At 44.0% G+C, this 22,770-nt stretch overlaps 1 protein-coding gene across 8 annotated transcripts in view; it reads left to right on the forward strand.

The window, feature by feature from the left end:
• Positions 1 to 19,100: 19,100 nt before the first annotated feature.
• Positions 19,101 to 22,770, forward strand: part of IFT56 (intraflagellar transport 56) — a 50,234-nt gene continuing 46,564 nt past the window's right edge. For 5 of the 8 annotated variants that reach the window (XR_014066433.1, XR_014066434.1, XM_081533130.1 and 2 more), the window contains exons 1-3: positions 19,101 to 19,196; positions 19,702 to 19,839; positions 22,529 to 22,621. Coding sequence is in view for 5 of the 8 variants with exons in the window: in XM_081533130.1 (XP_081389256.1) it covers positions 19,194 to 19,196; positions 19,702 to 19,839; positions 22,529 to 22,621 (234 nt within the window). In the remaining 3 variants the exon portion in view is untranslated. Of the gene's footprint in view, positions 19,197 to 19,701; positions 19,931 to 22,528; positions 22,622 to 22,770 lie in introns of all 8 variants that reach the window. The other 3 variants (XM_081533132.1, XM_081533131.1, XM_081533133.1) reach the window with 2 other exon arrangements.

The raw sequence follows: 22,770 nt of genomic DNA on the forward strand, positions 1-22,770 counted from the left end.
CTGGAGAAGAATAGAGTTTGGTGAGAGTGGTTGGGAATAGAGATATAAAATTCCCCTCAGTTTGAGGATCTGAGAGACAAATGTAAGGGGCTGTGGAGAGGAAAAAAAGCAGAGATTTAGGAAATTTGTGTTGTCACAGGTTGGGTTCTCCAGGAAGCAGACACTGTTGCGGAGTTAAGAATACAGAAGATTGCTGGGAGGGTAACACCAAAGAAAGTCAAGGGAAGAAGCCAAGATTGGTCTGTGGGAGCCACCAGCCTTCGTTGTAGGAGTCACTACATCTCTGCCAGTCCAACTTGGGCAGGAGACTAGGCTCAGGCAGATAGCCTAGGCCCTCATACCACTGTCCCAGATGGCCATTGGCAGGGGCCACTGGAGAAGTGCGTGACTTCAGCTCAGTCACTGAGGTGAAGCCTGAAAGAGTGGGAGCTGGGTGCTCTCAGCTAAACACACTCCTTGCAGCTAGGGAGCAAGTCCTGGCTTGAAGGGAAATCTTAGTGATGCCATGTCCACACTCTGCACCACGTGGATCTTGTTTCTCCACCTGTACTCAAGGAACAGCTTCTTCAGGGATCACTGGGCCACTCTTCCTGAAAAGAAACTTAGAAGAGGGAAGTTAATGAAGTGAAGGGCTTCCCTGGTGGCTCAGATGGTAAAGAATCTTCCTGCAGTGCAGGAGACCTGGGTTTGATCCCTGAGTTGGGAAGATCCCCTGGAAAAGGGCTTGAGCCCATTCCAGTGTTCTTGCCCGGAGAAATCAATGGACAGAGGAGCCTGGCGGGCTACAGTCCATAGAGATGCAAAGAGTCAGACAGGACTGAAGTGACTGGGCACACACAATAGCTTCTGCCACTGCAGTTGGTTGTAGAAACCACAACTGGTCCTCATCGTTTCCCTCCACCACTATCCATTTCATTTTAATTATTTTATTGAATATAGTTGATTTATAATATTGTGTTAGTTTTAGGTGTACAGCAAAGTGATTTGGTTATATAAATGTATATATATTCTTTTTTGGTTCTGTTATTATTTATTCAGTTCAGTTCAGTTTCTCAGTCATGTCCGACTCTTTGAGACCCCATGAATCGCAGCACGCCAGGCCTCCCTGTCCATCACCAACTCCCGGAGTTTACCTAAACTCATGTCCATCGAGTTGGTGATGCCATCCAGCCATCTCATCCTCTGTCGTCCCCTTCCCCTCCTGCCCCCAATCCTTCCCAGCATCAGGGTCTTTTCCAATGAATCACCTCTTCGCATGAGGTGGCCAAAGAATTGGAGTTTCAGCTTCAACATCAGTCCTTCCAATGAACACCCAGGACTGATCTCCTTTAGGATGGACTGGTTGGATCAATTCTTCAGCGCTCAGCTTTCTTCACAGTCCAACTCTCAGATCCATACATGATGACTGGAAAAACCATAGCCTTGACTAGACGGACCTTTGTTGACAAAGTAATGTCTCTGCTTTTAAATATGCTATCTAGGTTGGCCATAACCTTCCTTCCAAGGAGTAAGCGTCTTTTAATTTCATGGCTGCAATCACCATCTGCAGTGATTTTGGAGCTGAAAAAAATAAAGTCTGACACTGTTTCCACTGTTTCCCCATCTATTTCCCAAGAAGTGATGGCACCAAGGTATTAAATATAGTTTTCTGTGCTGTGCAGCAAATCCTTGTTGTTTATTTTATATATAGTAGTATATATCTGTTAATATCATACTCTCCATTTATCCCTCCCTCCCTTCCCCATGGGTAACCGTAAGTTTATTTTCTATGTCTGTGAGTCTGTTTCTGTTTTGTAAGATCATTTGTACTCTTTTTTAGATTCCACATGTAAGTGATATTATATAATATTTGTCTTTCTTAGTATGATAATGTCTAGGTCCATTTGTGTTGCTGCAAATGGATTTATTTCATTTTTTTTATGGTTAATATTCTATTGTATGTACAACATCTACTTTATCCATTCATTTGTTGATGGATACTAGGTCACTTCCATGTCTTAGCTATTGTAAATAGTGCTGCTAAGAACATTGGGGTACATGTATCTTTTCAAATTAGAACTTTCATCTTTTCCAGATATATGCCAAGGAGTGGAATAGTTTGACCAGATGGTGGTTCTATTTTTAGTTTTCTAAGAAACCTCCATTACTGTTTTCCATGGTAGCTGCAACCAATTTATTCACTACATTCCCACCAACAGTGTAGGAGGGTTCCCTTTTCTCCACACCCTGCCCAGCATTTGTAGACTTTTTGATGACTATCCATTTCCAATTCCTCTCACCCTAGGTGAGGTGAGTCTCAGTAGTCCACCAGGGTGGGTACCCCAAACCCTCATTCCTAAGAGGTCCGAACACCTTCACAGACCACTGTTGTTGCTCTTTTCTTGTCCATTCTCAGTCACAGTTGGACAAAAGGTACCAGCTGACACCCAAATAGGTCACTGGAGTGCACACATGTTCCTCCCTCCCCCTTCTAACAGCATCCCTGCTTCCTCCTGCTGACCACATCAAGGTATCTCTGATAAGACAGTCGTTTCTTATCTTACTTCTGGTCTCTCACCATCAGGAGGTCAAAGTGTCTGGTGGCAGCCACAACGTGCAATCCAGTGGGACATTTGCTATATCCTCAGGCAATAATGTGCCCTTTTTTGGGACCAAGACCTCTAATTTTGCAGAGCCTGGATATGTGAGGAATAGTGGAAGACCAGTGGGTTTGTAGGAGACCTAAACTTGACATCCCCAAAATATCTCCTTAGTATGAGGATCATTTACAGCTGAATATAATTAAGATCCAAAAGACTCAGGAAGAAACTCTGACCTTCCCACAACTGCCTAAAAAAATTTCAGTTGAGGATATGTTCTGGAATAGAGCTATCACCAGAGGTACCTGTAAAGAATACAGGCTGTGGGTGGTGGGGGAACTCTACACAGGGCCTAGAGATCAGAGTCCATTCTGTGACCCCTTGTTTCTGTGTGACTCAGCAAACATTTATTTACCAAATATTTGTTTTTCCATCTCCATGTGAATTGCCTTCCTCCTCTTTGAAGTTCCAAACCACCACCCTCAACATCCTCTTTTATCTTAAGCTAAAGATGGTATTTGAGGTGAGGAATTCAGCTATTTGGAGGAGTTGCTTAATTTTCCCAAATCTCTTTCAAGGGGTCTTCCACATATGCATGCATGCTATCTCAATCAGTCGTGTCCTGCTCTGTGTGACACCATGGACTGCAGGCTCCCAGCAGGCTCCTCTGTCCATTGGATTCTCCAGGCAAGAATACTGGATGTGGGTTGCTATAACCTCCTCCAAGGGATCTTCCCAACCCAGGGATCGAACCTGAGTCTCCTGTGTCTCCTGCATTGTCAGGCATGTCCTTTACCAGTAGCACCACCTGGGAAGCCTGAATCCAGCATATCCATGTTATTAAACTTTGCTTAATTTTCTTGGGGGCTTCCATGATGGTCCAGTGGTTAAGACTTTGCCTTCCAATGCAGGGGATGTGGGTTCAATCCCTGGTCCAGAAGCTAAGATCCCACATGCCTTGTAGCCAACAAATGAAAATGTAAAAAGAGAAGCTACATTGTAACAAATTCAACAAAGACTTAAAACAAGCAAAAGTTCAGTCAGTTCATTCAGTTCAGCCCCTCAGTCACGTCCCACTCTTTACAGCCCTATGGACTGCAGCACTCCAGGCCTCCTTGTGCATCACCAACTCCCAGAGTCCACCCAAAACCATGTCCATTGAGTCGGTGATGCCATCCAGACATCTCATCCTTTATCGTCCCCTTCTCCTCCTGCCCTCAATCTTTCCCAGCATCAGGGTCTTTTCCAATGAGTCAGCTCTTCACATCAGGTGGCCAAAGTATTGGAGTTTCAGCTTCAACATCAGTCCTTCCAATGAACACCCAGGACTGATCTCCTTTAGGATGGACTGGCTGGATCTCCTTGCAGTCCAAGGGACTCTCAAGAACCTTCTCCAACAGTGGTGTTGAAAAGCATCAATTCTTCGGCACTCAGCTTTCTTTATAGTCCAACTCTCACATCCATACATGACCACTGGAAAAACCATAGCCTTGACTAGACGGACCTTTGTTGGCAAAGTAATGTCTCTGCTTTTTAATATGCTATCTAGGTTGGTCATAACTTTCCTTCCAAGGAGTAAGCGTCTTTTAATTTCATGGCTGCAATCACCATCTGCAGTGATTTTGGGGCCCAGAAAAATAAAGTCAGCCACTGTTTCCACTGTTTGCCCATCCATCTGCCATGAAGTGATGGGACTGGATGCCATGATCTTAGTTTTCTGAATGTTGAGCTTTAAGCCAACTTTTTCACTCTCCACTTTCACTTTCATCAAGAGGCTCTTTAGTTCTTCTTCACTTTCTGCCATAAGGGTGGTGTCGTCTGCATATCTGAGGTTATTGATATTTCTCCCAGCAATCTTGATTCCAGCTTGTGCTTCCTCCAGCCCAGCATTCCTCATGATGTACTCTGCATATAAGTTAAATAAGCAGGGTGACAATATACACCCTTGACGTACTCCTTTTCCTATTTGGAACCTATTTGGAGTCTGTTGTTCCATGTCCAGTTCCAACTGTTTCATCCTGACCTGCATACAGGTTTCTCAAGAGGCAGGTCAGGTGGTCTGGTATGCCCATCTCTTTCAGAATTTTCCAGTTTTTTTGTGATCCACACAGTCAAAGGCTTTGGCATAGTCAATAAAGCAGAAATAGATGTTTTTCTGGAACTCTCTTGCTTTTTCGATGATCCAGCAGATGTTGGCAATTTGATCTCTGGTTCCTCTGCCTTTTCTAAAACCAGCTTGAACTTCTGGAAGTTCACGGTTCACATATTGCTGAAGCTTGGCTTGGAGAATTTTAAGCATTACTTTACTAGTGTGTGAGATGAGTGCAATTGTGCGATAGTTTGAGCATTCTTTGGCATTGCCTTTCTTAGGGATTGGAATGAAAACTGACCTTTTCCAGTCCTGTGGCCACTACTGAGTTTTCCAAATTTGCTGGCATATTATTGAGTGCAGCACTTTCACAGCATCATCTTTTAGGATTTGAAATAGCTCAACTGGAATTCCATCACCTCCACTAGCTTTGTTCATAGTGATACTTCCTAAGGCCCACTTGACTTTGCATTCCAGGATGTCTGGCTCTACATGAGTGATCACACCATCATGATCATCTGGGTGGTGAAGATCCCTTTTGTACAGTTCCTCTGTATATTCTTGCCACCTCTTCTTAATATATTCTGCTTCTGTTAGTTCCGTACCATTTCTGTCCTTTATTGTGCTCATCTTTGCATGAAATGTTCCCTGCTATCTCTAATTTTCTTGAAGAGGTCTCTAGTCTTTCCCCTTCTATTGTTTTCCTCTATTTATTTGCACTGATCACCGAGGAAGACTTTCTTATCTCTCCTTGCTATTCTTTGGAACTCTGCATTCAAATAGGTAAATATTTCTTTTTCTCCTTTGCTTTTCCCTTCTCTTCTTTTCTCAGCTGTTTGTAAGTCCTCCTCAGACAGCCATTTTGTTTTTTTGCATTTCTTTTTCTTGAGGATGGTTTGATCCCTGTCTCCTGTACAATGTCACGAACCTCCGTCCATAGCTCTTCAGGCACTCTATCAGATCTAGTCCCTTAAATCTGTTTCTCACTTCCAGTGTATAATCGTAAGGGATTTGATTTAGGTCATACCTGAATGGTCTAGTGGTTTTCCCTACTTTCTTCAATTTCAGTCTGAATTTGGCAATAAGGAGTTCAAGGCAATGGCAACCCACTCCAGTACTCTTGTCTGGAAAATCCCACGGGTGGCGGAGCCTGGTAGGCTGCAGTCCATGGGGTCGCTAAGAGTCGGACACGACTGAGCATCCTTGCTTTCGCTTTTCACTTTCATGCATTGGAGAAGGAAGTGGCAACTCACTCCAGTGTTCTTGCCTGGAGAATCCCAGGGACGGGGGAGCCTGGAAGGCTGCCGTCTATGGGGTCACACAGAGTTGGACACGGCTGAAGCGACTTAGCAGCAGCAGCAGCAGTTCATGATCTGAGCCATGGTCAGCTTCCGGTCTTGTTTTTGCTGACTGCATAGACCTTCTCCATCTTTGACTGCAAAGAATATAATCAATCTGATTTTGGTGTTGACCATCAGGTGATGTTCATGTGTAGTCTTTCTTGTGTTGTTGGAAGAGGGTGTTTGCTATGACCAGTGCATTGTCTTGGCAAAACTCTATTAGCCTTTGCCCTGCTTCATTCTCTACTCCAAGGCCAAATTTGCCTGTTACTCCAAGTTATATATATATGTATACATATATATATATACATATATACATATATATATAAATCTTTGCTTAATTTTCTCATGTCAGTTTAATTATTAGACCAACCAGAAGAACCTAGAATGGGAGAGGAAAGTTTCTTCCTCCCCAGTGGGTCACTGGGATGATACTAACTGGGGTCACTCACACTTCCACCTATTGTGAAAGATACAAGTATTCTTTCTACGGTGCTATGTTATCTGATCGAAGGCGTATGCTCTGATGTCCTGGAGGAAATATCATGATATGGTGCAGAGCTCTGTCGGGCTCCTGTGCACAAGGCCTTTAAGCTCCCATGTCTTTGATTATAGGAAACAGCCTTCAGTCAGCCTCCATGACCTTCCCTGAGCTTCAATGGGCAGATTCAAACCATTGTTAATTAGGGAAGGCAGGGAATGGGAGATCAAGGAGAAGCAAACAGTCAAGAGCAGCCTTGGAACAAAGTCCTATTTCCCCATCAAAGGATACACACAACAATATCTTTGAGCTATTTTGCAAATACTGAAACCCCCTCCAGGTGGGAGAAGTTAATGATTCATGGTGGTATGCTGCCCACAAGCATATAGACCCAGACTAGTCGGACCTGAAGGTTGACAGTGTGGACTCACTCCTACTTACCTCACCACCAACTCATCAGAAGAAAGTCCACCAGCTGATCACACCCTCTGTGAACAATTGCTAGAAAACTTGTCACTATCTTCCCCAAGTTGGGACACTTGTTCTTGACGGCATTAATTCCTCTTTGCCTGGCAAAGCAATAAAGCTATCCTTTTCTGCATCACCCAAAACTCTGTCTCCGAGATTTGATTCAGCACCAACGTGCCAAGCACCTGAGCTTTTGGCATCAATCACTGCAGTGTATCACCTCCATCATGGAGCTCCACTGTGTCTCTAACTTGCTATTCCAATATTTCATGTATATCCAGCTGCTTTGAGGTTGGTTACACAGTGATGTGACCCGCAGATCCCATGTTCATGGGCCCCTCCTTCTACTTCCTGTGATGGAAAGAGTTTTCTGGTCAGATACTGTGTTATGTGGGATTCCATGTTTGTGAATTAAGCACCCAGAGAGTGGTGCTACTGAGGTCCTGCAGGCAGGAAAGGCAACCCCCATACCTGGAATCAGTGTCTGTTCCTGAAAAAGCAAACCTCTGGCCCTTCCAGGAAAAAGGAGGTCACAGTGCAGTCAACTGGTCACCAAGTATCCTGTTGGTTTCCTTAAGGAGTAGAATTTAGCCTCAGTCTTGATGGCCAACATCAAGACTAGAGTGGATGTCTAGAAGTGGCAGTAGCTATATTCGGGACCCATCATTCAGCAGTGGTGGGAGAGTGACTCTGACAAAGCTGGCCAAGTCATTTTGTCTACTTGGCACATCTTTTGGAATAGATATTTACAAATGGGCTCAACATGGGATACGAACAACTTCTCATGTTGCATCCACTCCTTTACGTCCATCCACAAGCCTCTATACCAGCTCTTCTTATATCTCAACTTTACAATCTTTTTCTCTCACGTCCTCCACCCACCAGCCAGGGCCACACATCACTGTCCATGAGTCCACATTTGTTCAAACTTTGGGCCATTGTCTTTACACACAACTCAGATGACCAGATGCACATCTCAGGGTTCCTCCTATTGGAGAGATTTTCTGTCACCACCATCTTTCAAGGGCCCCCCTGAGTGTGTAGCAGCCTTCCATGTTCAGCTTATACCCACATGCTGAAGTGACTCATGCACACTCCCAGCTTGGAATTTTTCTTCTTTCTTCATTGGTTATATGGGAGCCCCCTCATATGGCCATAGGTAAAAGCTGGTGTATCTGGTGGGGGGTGGGAGTGGGGGGGTGCTGGTGCAAGTGTAATGAGTGATATAGAGGTCTGGGCTACTTGTTCATACAGCTTCCTTGGAGGTGGAAGTGTTAGTCATTCAGTCGTGTCTGATTCTTCATGACCCCTTGGACTGTCACCTGACAGGCTCCTCTGGCCATAGAGTTTCCCAGTCAAGAATACTGGAGTGGGCTGCCATTCCCCTCGTGCAGGGGATCTTCCTGACCCAGGGATCGAACCCGGGGACTCCTGAATTGTGGGCAGATTCTTTGCTATCTGAGCCACCTGGGACATCTTCCTTGTACCTCCTTAAATCCTATATCCTGAGAGAGTGCTCCTTTGTCAATAAAGTCTGTATGCTGCTGCTGCTGCTGCTAAGTCACTTCAGTGGTGTCCGACTCTGTGCGACCCCATAGACGGCAGCCCATCAGGCTCTGCCGTCCCTGGGATTCTCCAGGCAAGAACACTGGAGTGGGTTGCCATTTCCCTCTCCAGTGCATGAAAGTGAAAAGTGAAAGTGAAGTTGCTCAGTTGTGTCTGACTCTTAGCGACCCCATGGACTGTAGCCTACCAGGCTCCTCCGTCCATGAGATTTTCCAGACAAGAGTACTGGAGTGGGGTGCCATTGCCACAGTTTTATATTCCAGCTTACTTGATGGAGGCGATTTCTCAGATTGGTCAGGTCAGAAATCAAAATACATCACTCATTTTAGAGGATTGATAAGGAGAGAAGACGGGATGAGAGGAATTATTTGGGTAGCCAGGGAGATTTTTTTTTTTTGGACTGAACTCAGTCTTCATTGCTTCTCACAGGCTTTCTCTAGTTGCGGTGAGTTGGGGATACTCTCTAGTTGTGGTGTGTGGGCTCCTTATTGCAGCGGCTTCTCTCATTGCAGAGCACAGGCTCTAGGTGCGCAGACTCACAAGCTGTAGTTGCCCCAAGGCACCTGAAATCTTCCTGGACCAGGGATCAAACCTGTGTCCCCAGCATTGGCAGGCAGATTCCTAACCACTGGACCACCAGGGAAATCCCTACAGAGACTTTTTGTTTGCTTGCTTACTTATTGCTGTTATTTTACTGGCAGATCTGGGGCGAGTGTGAAAATTTCAAAGAAATACATCTGGGGAGGGAGCAAAGCCACAGTTGCTCTGACACATTGGCAAGAAATTAGGGTACGTGAGTCAGTTGAACCACCAATCGGGTACAGAAGCAAAACATACACAAGGAAGTGATGAGTCAGCTATGCCAAGTCATAGAAATGTAAAGTACATAAACCTTGGAGGGTTGAGTCACATGCCGTGTTCAAAGTCCACGGCAAACAGGTGTTCTCCAGGAGATGAGGTAGTCAGAGGAGGCATTAGTCGGCCAGACAGGGGAGGGCAGAGGCGGGGAGCAGGCAGAGGGGATTTCCCTAGGTTGAACCTGCAGCAGCAAGGCTCGCTCCCAGGAAGAGAACTGGGGAGGGATGGAGCTGGCATAAATAAGTGGAGGGCTGACTTCAGAGTAAGAAGGCTGATTTCTCTCTCTGAGAATGAATTTCTAGGCTTTGCTTTGGTGGTGTTAAAATGAGGAACTTCAGGCTGCAAATCTTGCTGTTAACTCTGGTTTGAAAACACAGGCAACAGGCATTTAGACAAGGGCCTGATGTGACAGCCAGCTAGTCCCCAGGGAGTCTCACTTCCTGATATTTACACCCTCCCACACTGTATAGGACTGATCTGCATAATTCATCAGTGGGCTAGGACAGTAATGGCAGTGTGAGTTTCAAAGCTAGCTCGTAAAAAACATTGTGACTTCCTGATTCACTCTTATCACTCGCTATAGGGAAGCCAGTTGATATGTCATGAGGACCCTCAAGCAGCCCTGTGGAGAGGTCCATACTACAGGGAACAAAGGCCTACTGTCCGCAGCTAAGCAGCCCTATGGAAAGGTCCACACGACAGGGAACAAAGGCCGCCTGTCCACAGCCAGCACTAACTTGCCAGGCATGTGGATGAGCCCCATAGAATGGGACCCTTCAGCTCCAGCCAAGCAGTCCAATGACTAGAGCCCCCAACTAACAGCTTGGCTTGAACCTGAGGAGACGCTGAGCCAGAACCACCCAGCTAAGTTACTCAGCAGTACGGGAGCTACTCAGTAACTACAGGAGATAAGAATATTGATTGCTTTAAGCTATTAAGTTTTGGGGAAAATTGTTATGCAGCCATGGATAATTAATATAATATACCCAAACACACAAAGTAACAAAGGTCCAAAACAAAAAGCAATGTGGACTGTGGAAGGCATCTGGGGCGATCATCAGGTCCAGAGGAGGAATGAAAGAACAGATTAGTGAAGAGCAGATGACAGGGAGTGGGAATAACAACAGGTTATCAGGTTGTATGTGGTGGGAAGAGATAACTGGGAACTCGTGGCTTCTGAGAACACTCTATAGAAGGTCAAGGCTGGACTTGGCAAGGCAGGGTCAACAGGCTGTGTGTGGATGACCTTTCACAGCTTGGACATCTTCCTTGAGTACTAATCTACTTGGGATAAAATAGGACTGGAGTGGTACCCTGAACCCTATGGTATTGGGTGGGATGCTGATAAGACCACCAGGCCCTAAGCATTTGCTGTGTTAAGTGCTTTAACAAATATGACATAGTCGTACTGTGGAATATTATTCAGCCATCAAAAGGAATGGACTATAATATGCCCTGTAACATGATTGAGACTGGAAAACATTACTCCAAGCGAAAGAAGCCAAAGATAAAGGGTCACACACTGTATGATTCCATTTATATGAAATGTCCACAGAGTCAGAAAATAGATTAATGGTTGCCAGGGGCATAGGATAAGAGTGAATGTGGAGTGACCACTGATGGGTACAGGGGCATTTCTCTCAGAGGTAATGAAAATGTTTTAAATTAAATAATAGTGACGTACATTTTTGCAAACATACCAAAACCCCATTAAATTGTACACTTAAAAATAGTGAATGAAAATTATATTCCAATAAGAAAATAATATGAAGATGGAGGCACATATAATAGCACTAACCAAGAACTGGACATGGAACAAAAGACTGGTTCCAAATTGGGAAAGAAGTACGTCAAGGCTGTATATTGTCACCCTGCTTATTTAACTTATATGCAGAGTACATCATGAGAAATGCTGGGCTGGAGGAAGCACAAGTGAAATCAAGATTGCTGGGAGAAATATCAATAACCTCAGATATGCAGATGACACTACCCTTATGGCAGAAAGAGAAGAAGAACTAAAGAATCTCTTGATGAAAGTGAAAGAGGAGAGTGAAAAAGTTGGCTTAAAGCTCAACATTCAGAAAACTAAGATCATGGCATCCAGTCCCATCACTTCATGGCAGATAGATGGGAAACAATGGAAACAGTGGCAGACTTTATTTTTTTTTGGCTCCAAAATCACTGCACATGGTGACTGCAGCCATGAAATTAAAAGATGCTTGCTCCTTGTAAGAAAAGTTACGACCAACCTAGACAGCTTATTAAAAAGCAGAGACATTACTTTGCCAACAAAGGTCCATCTAGTCAAAGCTATGGTTTTTCCGGTAGTCATATATGGATGTAAGTGTTGGACTATAAAAGAAAGCTGAACGCCAAAGAATGCTTTTGAACTGTGGTGTTGGAGAAAAACTCTTGAGAGTCCCTTGGACTGCAAGGAGATCCAACCAGTCCATCCTAAAGGAAATCAGTCCTGAATATTCATTGGAAGGACTCATGTTGAAGCTGTAACTCCAATTCTTTGGCCACCTGATGTGAAGAGCTGACTCATTTGAAAAGACTCTGATGCTGGGAAAGATTGAAGGCAGGAGAAGGGGACGACAGAGGGTGAGATAGTTGGATGGCATCACTGGCTCGATGGACATGAGTTTGAACAAGCTCCAGGAGTTGGTGATGGACAGGGAAGCCTGGCGTGCCGCAGTCCATGGGGTCGCAAAGAGTCAGACATGACTGAGCGACTGAACTGAACTGAACTGTGTGCCCAGCACTATTCTAAATGCTTTCTGTATGTAATTTAACTTTCACAATCGATGGACCTAGGAGGTAAAAACTATTAATATTATTATAACTTTCTATTTACGAGTGAGAAAACTGAAGCCCAGAGAGGTTAAGTGATTTGCCCAGGTCACACAGCTAAAGTAAGCACTGAAGCCAAGAACTGAATGCAAGCAGTCTACCTCCTGACAGACTTAACCATTACATATCCTTTCTCAGGTGACTTTTAAGCAAATCAGCAAGGCGGGTTTTAGTGTAGTGTCTCTATTTACAGAGGATAAAATTCAGAGAGGTTAAGTAAACTGCTCAAGGTCCCACAGGTAGGAAGCAGGGAAGGCAATATTCAAATCCAAGTCTTGCTGACTTCAGAGCACAAGAGTCTATGTCACCTTCACTTCTTGCTAGGAGCTGCCTTCAGCACTATATGCTAAGTTGCTTCAGTCATGTCTGACTCTTTGTGACCCCCTGGACTGTGGCCGGCCCCCCTCCTCTGTCCATGGGATTCTCCAGGCAAGAATACTGGAGTGGGTTGCCATTTCCTTCTCCAGAGGATCTTCCTGACCCAGGGATCGAACCCACGTCTCCTGCGTCTCCTGCATTGGTAGGTGGATTCTTTTCCACTAGCGCCACCTGGGAAGGCCAGCTCTCAGCACTAGGGAATGAACTGAAATGGACGATCCGAGGAGGATCCCACACCTCAGCAGCTGGCTGACACAAGAAGTACCTTCTCTAAGGATCATGGAACTGCAATACCTGGTATTTTTCCTTTGTACATGTGATGATGTCTATATTGCTTTCTAATTTTCCAATTATCTCTTCACCAAATAACAATTACATTAGCAATCAGAAACTGAAAATCAGCTTGCTCAGTATCCTCACATAGACTTAGTTTTAACTAGTATAAATGCAAGTTACTTTTTATATTGAAATAAATATCGATTGCTATGTCTTTAATTCATTTCACTTAAAAATTTTGGGAGTTTTCAAATGTCTTTTTTATTTTTGGATTATGGAAAATTTCTATATAAAAATAGAATAGTATAATAAACACTCATTATTCATCACCCAGCTTCAACAATCATCACCTATAGATTTAAAAAAATATTTATTTATTTGTTTGGCTATGCTGGGTCTTAGTTGCGCCATATTGGATCTAGTTCCCTGACCAGGGATCGAATCTGGGTCCCCTGCATTAGGAGTGGGGAGTCTTAGCTACCGGACCACCAGGGAAGTCCCACCTATAGATTTCTTATAACTAGTTCTCCAGTTTATTAGTAGATCAGCCATGATCACATTATCCTTTAGTACTAGTTAAATAAATCACTTTTTAAAAGGCAAAATGTTAGAAAGTGTTAATAGGTGGTTATACATTTATAGATAACTTATACTTTCTTCATTTTAATTCTTAGCATCTTCCAAAGTTTCCATGGTGACTATGTAGTACTTTTGTGGTAAGGAAAAGTGTAACTTTTTACAAGTCCTCAGAAATTGCTGCTCTATTGCAACTGCAGTAAAGTTGCAAATTCCAACTTTGCCTCTTACCCATGCAACTAGTTCTCGTGTGTCTATGTTATTAAGTGTTTCACAACACCCTAGATTCTTAGAGATATATCTGGGAATAACAGATTCTTCTCAACTGCCATATTCTGACCTTCACAATTACAGGCAGAAGAAAGACAGAACGCTGTCCTCAGTTATGTCCAACCCTTTGCGACCCCATGCAGCCCGCAGAAGATGGGCCCCATGTAGCCCACTAGCTCCTCCATCCACGGGATTTTTCAGGCCAGAATACTGGAGCGGGTAGCCATGTCCTTCTCCAGGGGATCTTCCCAACCCAGGGATCAAACCCAGGTCTCCTGCATTACAGGCAGTTTCTTTCCCAACTGAGCCACCAGGGAAGCCCTCATAATTACAGCTACAGTTCAAACAGCCCCTAAAGGAACTTACAGGTTGAAAGCAGTATCACAAACTGCTGGAGATCGTTTCAATGGATTTAGCAAAATCAACAGGGTTGTTTACAATGTAATCAGCAACACTGCCCTTAGACCTTGGTGAGCAGAGCCCCTGCCCTGGGCTCCGTGCCCTGACCGCACCCTACCCCAGGTGTGAAAAGGCCATTCTTGTGGCTGAGGGTTTCCTGCAGTCCTCTCACCATGCTATGATGCCCAATCCTCTGCCCATAACACCCCAAGCCTGTTTCCATACCTGAGCAAGTCTCCTCCCTTTAGATCTGTCAGGATGATTCCTCATAAGAGAGTGTGTGATTATGCTTGCACTGCAGGGCAGGGTGTCCACGCACGTGCACAGAGCCCCTTGTGGTACAGGGTGGAGCCTGGGCTGAGAAGGGAAGGACTGAGTGACGGCTGGGCCTAGCTCTGTCCACACTGCCACCTCCCCCTACAGGATTCCAGGAAGTCTGAGAATTCTACATTGGAACGTGACCCTATTCATCACGGTGTATCTGTCAAGGTAGGAGGATGAAACATTTTAACAGTTTGCTAGGGTGATTTTAAATTTTTCAGTATTTAGACATATGGTATGTGGACCTCTGTATGGCTTCATTTTTATGAAATGTCCAGGATAGGCAAATCCATGGAGAGAGATGGGTTAGTGGTTGCCAAAGGCTGGGGGAAGGAGGGGAAACTATGCGTATGCCTGTTGTATGTGTCTTTATCCATGTTTGTGTGTATGTGCTTAGTCACTCAGCCGTTTCTGATTGTTTGCGACATCATGGACTGTAGCCAGCCAGGCTCCTCTGTCCATGAGGATTCTCCAGTCAAGACTACTGGAGTGGGTTGCCAAGCCCTCCTCCAGGGGATCTTCCCAAACCAGGAATCGAATCCAGGTCTCCCGCCTTGCAGGCGGATTCTTTACCATCTGAGCCACCAGGGAAGCCCATGAATACTGGAATGAGTAGCCTATCCCTTCTCCAGGGGAATCTTCCTGACCAAGGAGCCGAACTGGGGTCTCCTGCATTGCAGGCGGATTCTTTACCAGCTGAGCTACCAGGGAAGCCCCGTTTGTGTGTATTCAAAGCTGTATATATCAAGGAATGAAGACAAGTGGACACTCATTTACTCTCCAAGTGTTTGGGGATGGGGTGGGGGGCAAGAACTGGAGCACAAGGAGGATGAAGAATCTAGGAAATCATACCTTCTTTCTGTGAGCTTATGGTACACCCGAGTCTCTATATAGGCTAGTTATTCAGGGGGGTATGTAATGTAATTCAACTATAACACAACAGTCTATACACTTGCGAGAATTACTTCTTCACTTCTCTAGATGTTAGTTCCTTAGTCTGTTAACTCTGAGGGTTGGACTAGATGTCCTTTAAAGGTCCCTTCCAGCTCTAATATTCCGTGATTCGGTGATTTTAGATTACCCTTGCAGCTGTGTTTACTGGATTTGTTCCTGGTGAATTTGAGGTTCTTGCTTCATCATCAAAGAATCTGGAGACGAAGTGATAGGTAAGAAGTGGATTTATTTAGAGAGAAACACGCTCCACAGAGTATGGGCCACCTCAGAAGGTGCGACAGAGCTTCGATATATGGCATGGTTAGTTTTTATGAGTTGGGTAATTTCATAGGTTAATGAGTGGGAGGTTTATTCCAATTATTTGGGGGGAGGGACACAGACTTCCTGGAATTGGGTACCACCCACTTTTTAGCCTTTTATGATCACCCTCAGAACTGTCATGGCACTAGTGGGTGTGTCATTTAGCTTATGTTAATATTAGAGTAGGATACAACTTGGCGACTAAACAACAACAACAGCGTATTACAAGGAGCAAATGATGAGGCTCAAAGGTCTACTGGAAGTTGACTGTTCCATCATCTTGGATCCAGTTGGTTCTAACCAGACTTTGTCATGTCCTATGGCTATATCATTGTTTTAAAGGTTGTGCCCTGCCCCCTTCCCTCCTGTTTCAGGTTCAGGAATAAGATAAATTAAGTCATCCAACCAACACATATTATAGTTTCTTACTGTGTATGGGTGTTGTAAGACAAAGCAACAAGGCCAGGTAAGAATCATGGGATTGAGAAGTCATAAAACATGTCATGAGCCAATTGTGTAAGAAGCTCAAATCACTCGGCTTATTGCATTCAATATACTCAAATTAGTCACACCCAGCAGTAAAGAAAATACAGGGTTTAAGGAACCACTCTGAAGAGGGATCAGGGACAGGAGGCATTCTCAATGCAGATGGCAGGTACAGGTTCTGCATGTAGGCATGGCAACCAGTGTGGTGCTGGCTTTTCTCAGCAGTTAACTTCTACTCCGGCAGCTTCTGACATGGGCAGTCTTCACCTTAGTGTGTGTGCCCCCCTGAGACCCTTCTCCAGCAAATGTGTTCAGTCAGTTCAGTCGCTCAATTGTGCCTGACTCTTTGTGGCCCCATGGACTATAGCACACCAGGCTTCCCTGTCTGTGACCAACTCCCAGAGCCTTCTCAAACTCATGTCCATCGAGTCAGTGATGTCATCCAACCATCTCATCCTCTGTTGCTCCCTTCTCCTCCTGCCTTCAATCTTTCCCAGCATCAGGGTCTTTTCCAATGAGTCAGTTCTTCACATCAAGTGGCCAAAGTATTGGAGCTTCAGCTTCAGCATCAGTGCTTCCAATGAATATTCAGGGTTGGATTTCCTTTACGAAGGACTGGTTGGATCTCCTTGCAGTCCAAGGGACTCTTGAGAGTCTTCTTCAACACCACAGTTCAAAAGCATCAATTCTTTGGTGCTCAGCTTTCTTTATGTGTTCAGATCCTATCTTTTATAAGGTACAGCCCCTAAGGTGCAACAGTTACAACCCTGGCTACAAGGAGCCTTACCTGTAGACAAAAAAATGTTGTCTTCTATTTCAGTAAACAGAGTGCTGTCTGCCATCAAACCAACAGTCACTGCAGCTGTCCTGACAGTGCCTCCTAAGTGGAATTCAGGATGGAGAAAAAGAGGACACTGGCCCTAGATAGTTAAGATGTATATCAAAGGAATAACTTCAATGAGCCCAGTCACTTCGATTTTCCCGTACATAAAAAAGCACTGAAGTCTTTGAGATGTTGGGTTTTGGGTTTTGTTTTTTTTTTTTTTTTTTTTTGTAATTAACAGTAATCTTTTGAAGTTTGACTACATTTTGTTCTCCAAGAAAAACCCCTATATACCCTGGCTCCTTGCTTATCTCTTTGGAACAGTTCCTCAGAGCCATCTGAGAGGCTAATTCCCAGGCTATTGTCCTTAGTAAGGTTCCCTGAATAAACGCTAACTCTCAACTTTTAGGTTGTGCATTTTTTTAAAGTCAACACACAAGCATGTGTGTGTGCATGTGTGTGTATGTGTGTGTTTTAGTTGCTCAGTCATGTCCGACTCTTTACAACCTCAGGGACTATAGCCTGCCAGGCTCCTCTGTCCATGGGATTTCCCAGGCAAGAATACAGGACTGGGTTGCCATTTTCTTCTCCAACATACAAGCATAGATCTCCCCAAAATTAGGATTGCTAAGACAAAGAGCATTGCTTTTTTCACATTTCCACAAGGGTTCATTTGTAAACTCACCACATTTGCTGACTGACAGTAGGACTCTTGGAGGAATTTAAGGTAAAAACAGGATGAGGCATCTGTGCTTTGGATGCACATGAATACAGACAGGTCCCAGGCTTTGGGTAGCTCAAACGGTAAAAAACCTGCCTGCAGTGTGGGAGACCTGGGTTCCATCCCTGGATCAGGAAGATCCCTGGAGATAGGCATGGCAACCCACTCCACTATTCTTGCCTGGAGAATCCCATGGACAGAGGAGCCTGTTGGGCTACAGACCATAGGGTTGCAAAGAGTCAGACAGGACTGAGTGACTAACACTTTCACTTTCATAGGTAGTCAAAAGTATATCTCAGGAAGAATTTTAATGACTCTAGATTCTTCCATCCTCCATACATTGAAAAGCTAAAAAGACTAACTGGAGACATCTGTTCTTTATGATTAGCAGTAATCTTACATGCTTGACTGCAGGTATCCCCCAGCCAAAAGTCATATATGAACTGACTTTTCCCTTACGTCTACTGAGTGGTTGCTTCAGAGTGCACTAAGTCACTGTCTCTTGGGCTTTAGTCCTCAGAAAGATCTTGACTAAAACTTAAAACTCACAGCTCTTACGTTACACATCTTTAAACCCTTTCTCCACACCTTTAAAAACAATTTCCTGGAACTCCCTGGTGGACCAGTGATTAGAATTCCCAGCTTCAGGAGGTCCCGGCTCCATCCCTGGGTGGGTAACTAAGATCCCACAAGCTCTGTGACACAGCCAAACAATAACAACAAAACTTACACACACACACACAGCCAAAACAAATTTAATTATTTCACTCCAGTTATTTTAATTTACATATCCAAAATATTACATCAGACCTTTAGAAACAATCAAGATGGGTGCCGCATTGGCCACTGTGACTTTACCTTGTTTCCCTATTTCTAACGAACGAGAGGTTCTATTCTAAATTCTAAGTAGGAATTATAATGTCACATCACAATGGAGATTTATCTATGGAAATAAGAAACCGTATTCAGGGGAACTCCCGCCTCCAAACAACAGCATCCTCGCTCGGCAGAAATTTGATTCTAAGCCGCACAGCACAGGAGACCCGCGATCACATGCCAGTCAGCGCTCAAGGCTGCTCTGAGCCCAGCGCGGTCCAAATCGGAAGTGGTCCTTGAAAATTACTTTCCCGAGAAACCTGTTTTTGAAAAACTTTGTCATTTTAATTCGCTTTTTCCTAATGTAAACTCACAGAAATACAGACAAACTCTCGCTCGCAGTACAGAGAAAGACACTTTCATGCGGAGAGAAAATCTTTCACGCCCGGCAGCAGCGATAAGCCTATGGGAACCAAGATGCGCAGGGCGCCAGTTCTCCGGCGAGCGCTACTCCGGGAAGGACCAGTCCCCTGGCGGGGTTGCCGTGGAGACCAAGCGAGCTTTGTGGATGCTGAGGCGCGCTGAAGCCAGGCCTTCTGCTGTCTGTCTGCAGAGGGGGTTCACAGGACCGGCGCCAAGATGGTTAGTGGCGTTGAATAGTGAGGAATAAGTTTGAGTAGGTCCTGGGACTGGAGATTAGAGATTCGTAGCACACTTCTGGTTTAAGTCTGGGAGTGTTAGCAGAGGCAGATGTCTGTGCCTTCCTCGTGTTCCCACCGGGGACAGGAATGCAACTGTACATACATCGTTGCTTTCTCCCCTCCTGCTTCTCCGTTTCCGCACTCCTGAGCTGCGCGTGGGATGGAAAGCGGACCAAGGGAAGGCTGAGATGACAACAGCTACGTGAAAGCATCTCTTACCTCATTCTCGTTGGAGGAGATGAAGACGTAGGGGAGAGCGGTTTCGTTCTGCTCAAGCACCGGGTTGTGGACCTTTTAGTAAAATACGTGTTACGGAGAGAGTTTAAATAGGCTTACAGGGGGTTCATTGTTCAGGACTTGACTTATGAATCCGGAGCGCTCACTCTCAGTTTAAAATTGACCATGGGAATGGGATCATACAGCTGTCTTTGTTGTTTCTTTCACAGATGCTTTCAAGGGCCAAACCTGCTGTAGGCGGGGACCCACCGCACACTGACAAAAGAAAGAAGAAAGGTAGGAAGATTCCAAAGCTAGAGGAGCTACTTTCACAAAGAGATTTCACTGGAGCTATTACCCTGTTGGAGGTAATGTCCGAAGAAAGTTGCTTCTTAGGACGTAAATAACCAGAATATAGAGGAATGCATGAGTGAATGCTGGTTGCTATGCATGGAACAGGTGGGTGCATTCTGGGACTTCGTAAATCTAGTCAGGCACAGATTCCAGGTTAACTATAAACCTGACTAAAGATGAACTAAAAAGATAGACTTCTTTCTCTCTATTTCTCTTTTTTTTTACATGATAGACTTATTTCTTGAGGGACACTTTTAATTATGTTTAGTTTCACTGATGGCAAATCCAGCCTAAAAATGTAGAGGGACATTTAATACAGTGTCAGTTCACATATTGCCTATTCCACCCCCTGACAAGTTTATGATTTAACATTCCTATTAATATGTTATAACATTTTGATCAAATTTAAATAATTCTACCATGTTTCATGCTTATTGTCTGAAATACTGTATCTTCAGAAGATATTTCAAATCTCTATGGCAATAGTTCTCAACTTTTAATACTCATCAGAGTGACTTGTGGTAAATGTACTTGTTTAAATGTACATTTCTGGACTCCTACCCTGTATGTGTGTGTTAGTCGCTCAGTCATGCCCAACTCTTTTCGACCCCATGAACTATAGCCCCCCAGGCTCCTCTGTCCATGGGATTTCCCAGGCAAGAATTCTGGAGTGGGATGCCGTTCCCTTCTCCACAGGATCCTCCTGACTCAGGGATTGAACCCAGGTCTCCTGAGTTCAGGCAGTTTCTTTACCATCTAAGCCACCAGGGAAACTCAAGAACCCAATATTTTGGGCAAATAGCCTAAGCGCTGATGTAGATGGTCCACGGATACTGCACTTTGGGAAACGGTTCTGTGGGAAGCACGTTATAGGAGAATGAAGGGGCGCACCAAAGAATGAAGCGGGGAGGAGTTTTGACAGCACAGCCTGGTTGTGTTGTGCCATAATCATTCCTCTAAAGCGCTACAACAGCCATATTACTCTATCAACAATAAGTGTTTTAATCAGCTTTATATATCTTTCTCAGTCTTGCATGTAAAGTCCTGTGTTTCTTGCTAGTGCACTGGTGTTGAGCACGTTGCTTAAACTTTTATGGTGTCAGATTTCTTATCTTTAAATCGAGGGAGCTGCTTTGGAAGGACCCTCTAGATCTGTAAATCAGTGGACTGAGTGGTAGATACATGTGTGATTTTTGTTGTCTCTTTTTCTCTTCTCTCTTTTCTTTAAGGAAGTGACCACGCTCTCCTTATTGTGTGATCCTATGCTGCCTTTAAGTTGTCCAGGGAGGCTCAGCTCTGTGCTTTCATTCTTAGGTAGCCAAAGTGCCATGATGGATGGGAATGGGGACTGCCCTGGTCTGGGACGAGGAAGGGCCTGTGAGCTCTGCTGTGGCTCCAAGGAATTCCAGGGGCAAATTCAGGGAGACCTCAAATAAGAGTTTCTTCAGACTTAAGGCACTGCACTCAAATGCACAGTATTTGGTGAGAGGTTGTTGTTTAGTTGCTTCAGTCGTGTCCGACTCTTTGTGACGCCATAAACTGTAGCCCACCAGGCTTCTCTGTCCATTGGGTTTTCCAGGCGAGTATACTGGAGTGGGTTGCCATTTCCTTCTCCAGGTGAGAGGAGAATTTCTAACGTTATAGAGTTAGCTACAAGAGCAAGTTTTTATTTAGACAAAGTATCAACAGATACCTTCATCTTGTACTGGTCAAGGCACCTGAATTTTTGTAACAATGATTGGTTTTTTAAAATTTTATCTTATTTGTATTAGAGTATAGTTGCTTTACAATGTTGTGTTAGCTTCTACTGTACAGTAAAGTGAATCAGTTATATGCATACATATTTCCACTGTTTTTTAGATTTCCTTCCTATTTAGGTCACTACAAATCAACAATGATCTGCTTAATTTTTACTTTTTCACCCATGTTTTTGACTTATCACCACATAGAGTGGAAAAAAAAAATCTCCTTTTGCCAAAAAAAAAAAAAAGCTCCTGGTAATTCAGACTTGTCCTTCAGGATCTCACACCTTTCCTCCAAAACAGGACTTTTCTTTCATTGGATGATGAATTCATGAATATTTTTTCACAATGGACATAAATGATTAGGTGGTCTTCTAAAATCTTTAATTCTTATAGGCCCTGGCAAACCTGTTCAAGGGTAACAGAATGATTTAATGCCTTGTCTTCAGTGAAAAGTTATAACCTATGAAGAAATACATGTGTGTGCTCATGGGGCAGGTTTGAAGTGTGAAGTTAAATGCAATAGAACCTGGGATAGGGGGTGAAAACACGGGCTTTGGAGTCAGTTGGCTACATGGTCGCTTCTACCACCCTTACTGGCTGTGTGTGGCCTTGAGGTCATTGCTTAATTTCTCTAACCTTCAGTTATTTGGCATTAAATATTTCACAGAGTTCTTATGATCCTTATATATCACCCAGAATTTTTATGAGGATAACTCTTAGATACTTCCTGGAGTAAGGCGTCAGTAAACACAGAAAAACAATTGTGAAATATTTGAGGAAAAGGTAGTTAATTGTGCTGAGTTCTGTAGGTATCAGTTTGATTAAACTGAGATTATCTTGCTTCTATAACTTGCAATTTCCTATTGTTCATTAATAACATAGCATAGCAGTTTGTTAAACAAGGGCTTACCATTCAAAGTATTCATGGTTTTTTTTTTCATGAAATTTTAACATGAAGTTCAAACGTCACGTTGGGGAACAAGAAGAAGACACTAATTTGTGGATCGGATACTGTGCTTTTCACCTGGGTGACTACAAGAGAGCTTTGGAGGTTAGTTTAAAAGTTTTTTTTTTTAAGTAACTGTAGGGTTTTAAAATGTTACTAAGTTTTGTATTATAATAACACATGCTCATGGTAAAATTCAAACAATATAGAAGGGAACACAGGAAAAAGGAAAAAAGTCACCCTGTCTGCCTTCC

This window comes from Giraffa tippelskirchi, chromosome 10 (assembly GCF_054371585.1).
Source record: "Giraffa tippelskirchi isolate mGirTip1 chromosome 10, T2T-mGirTip1v1.2.pri, whole genome shotgun sequence".
In the NCBI taxonomy this organism is placed as follows: domain Eukaryota; kingdom Metazoa; phylum Chordata; class Mammalia; order Artiodactyla; family Giraffidae; genus Giraffa; species Giraffa tippelskirchi.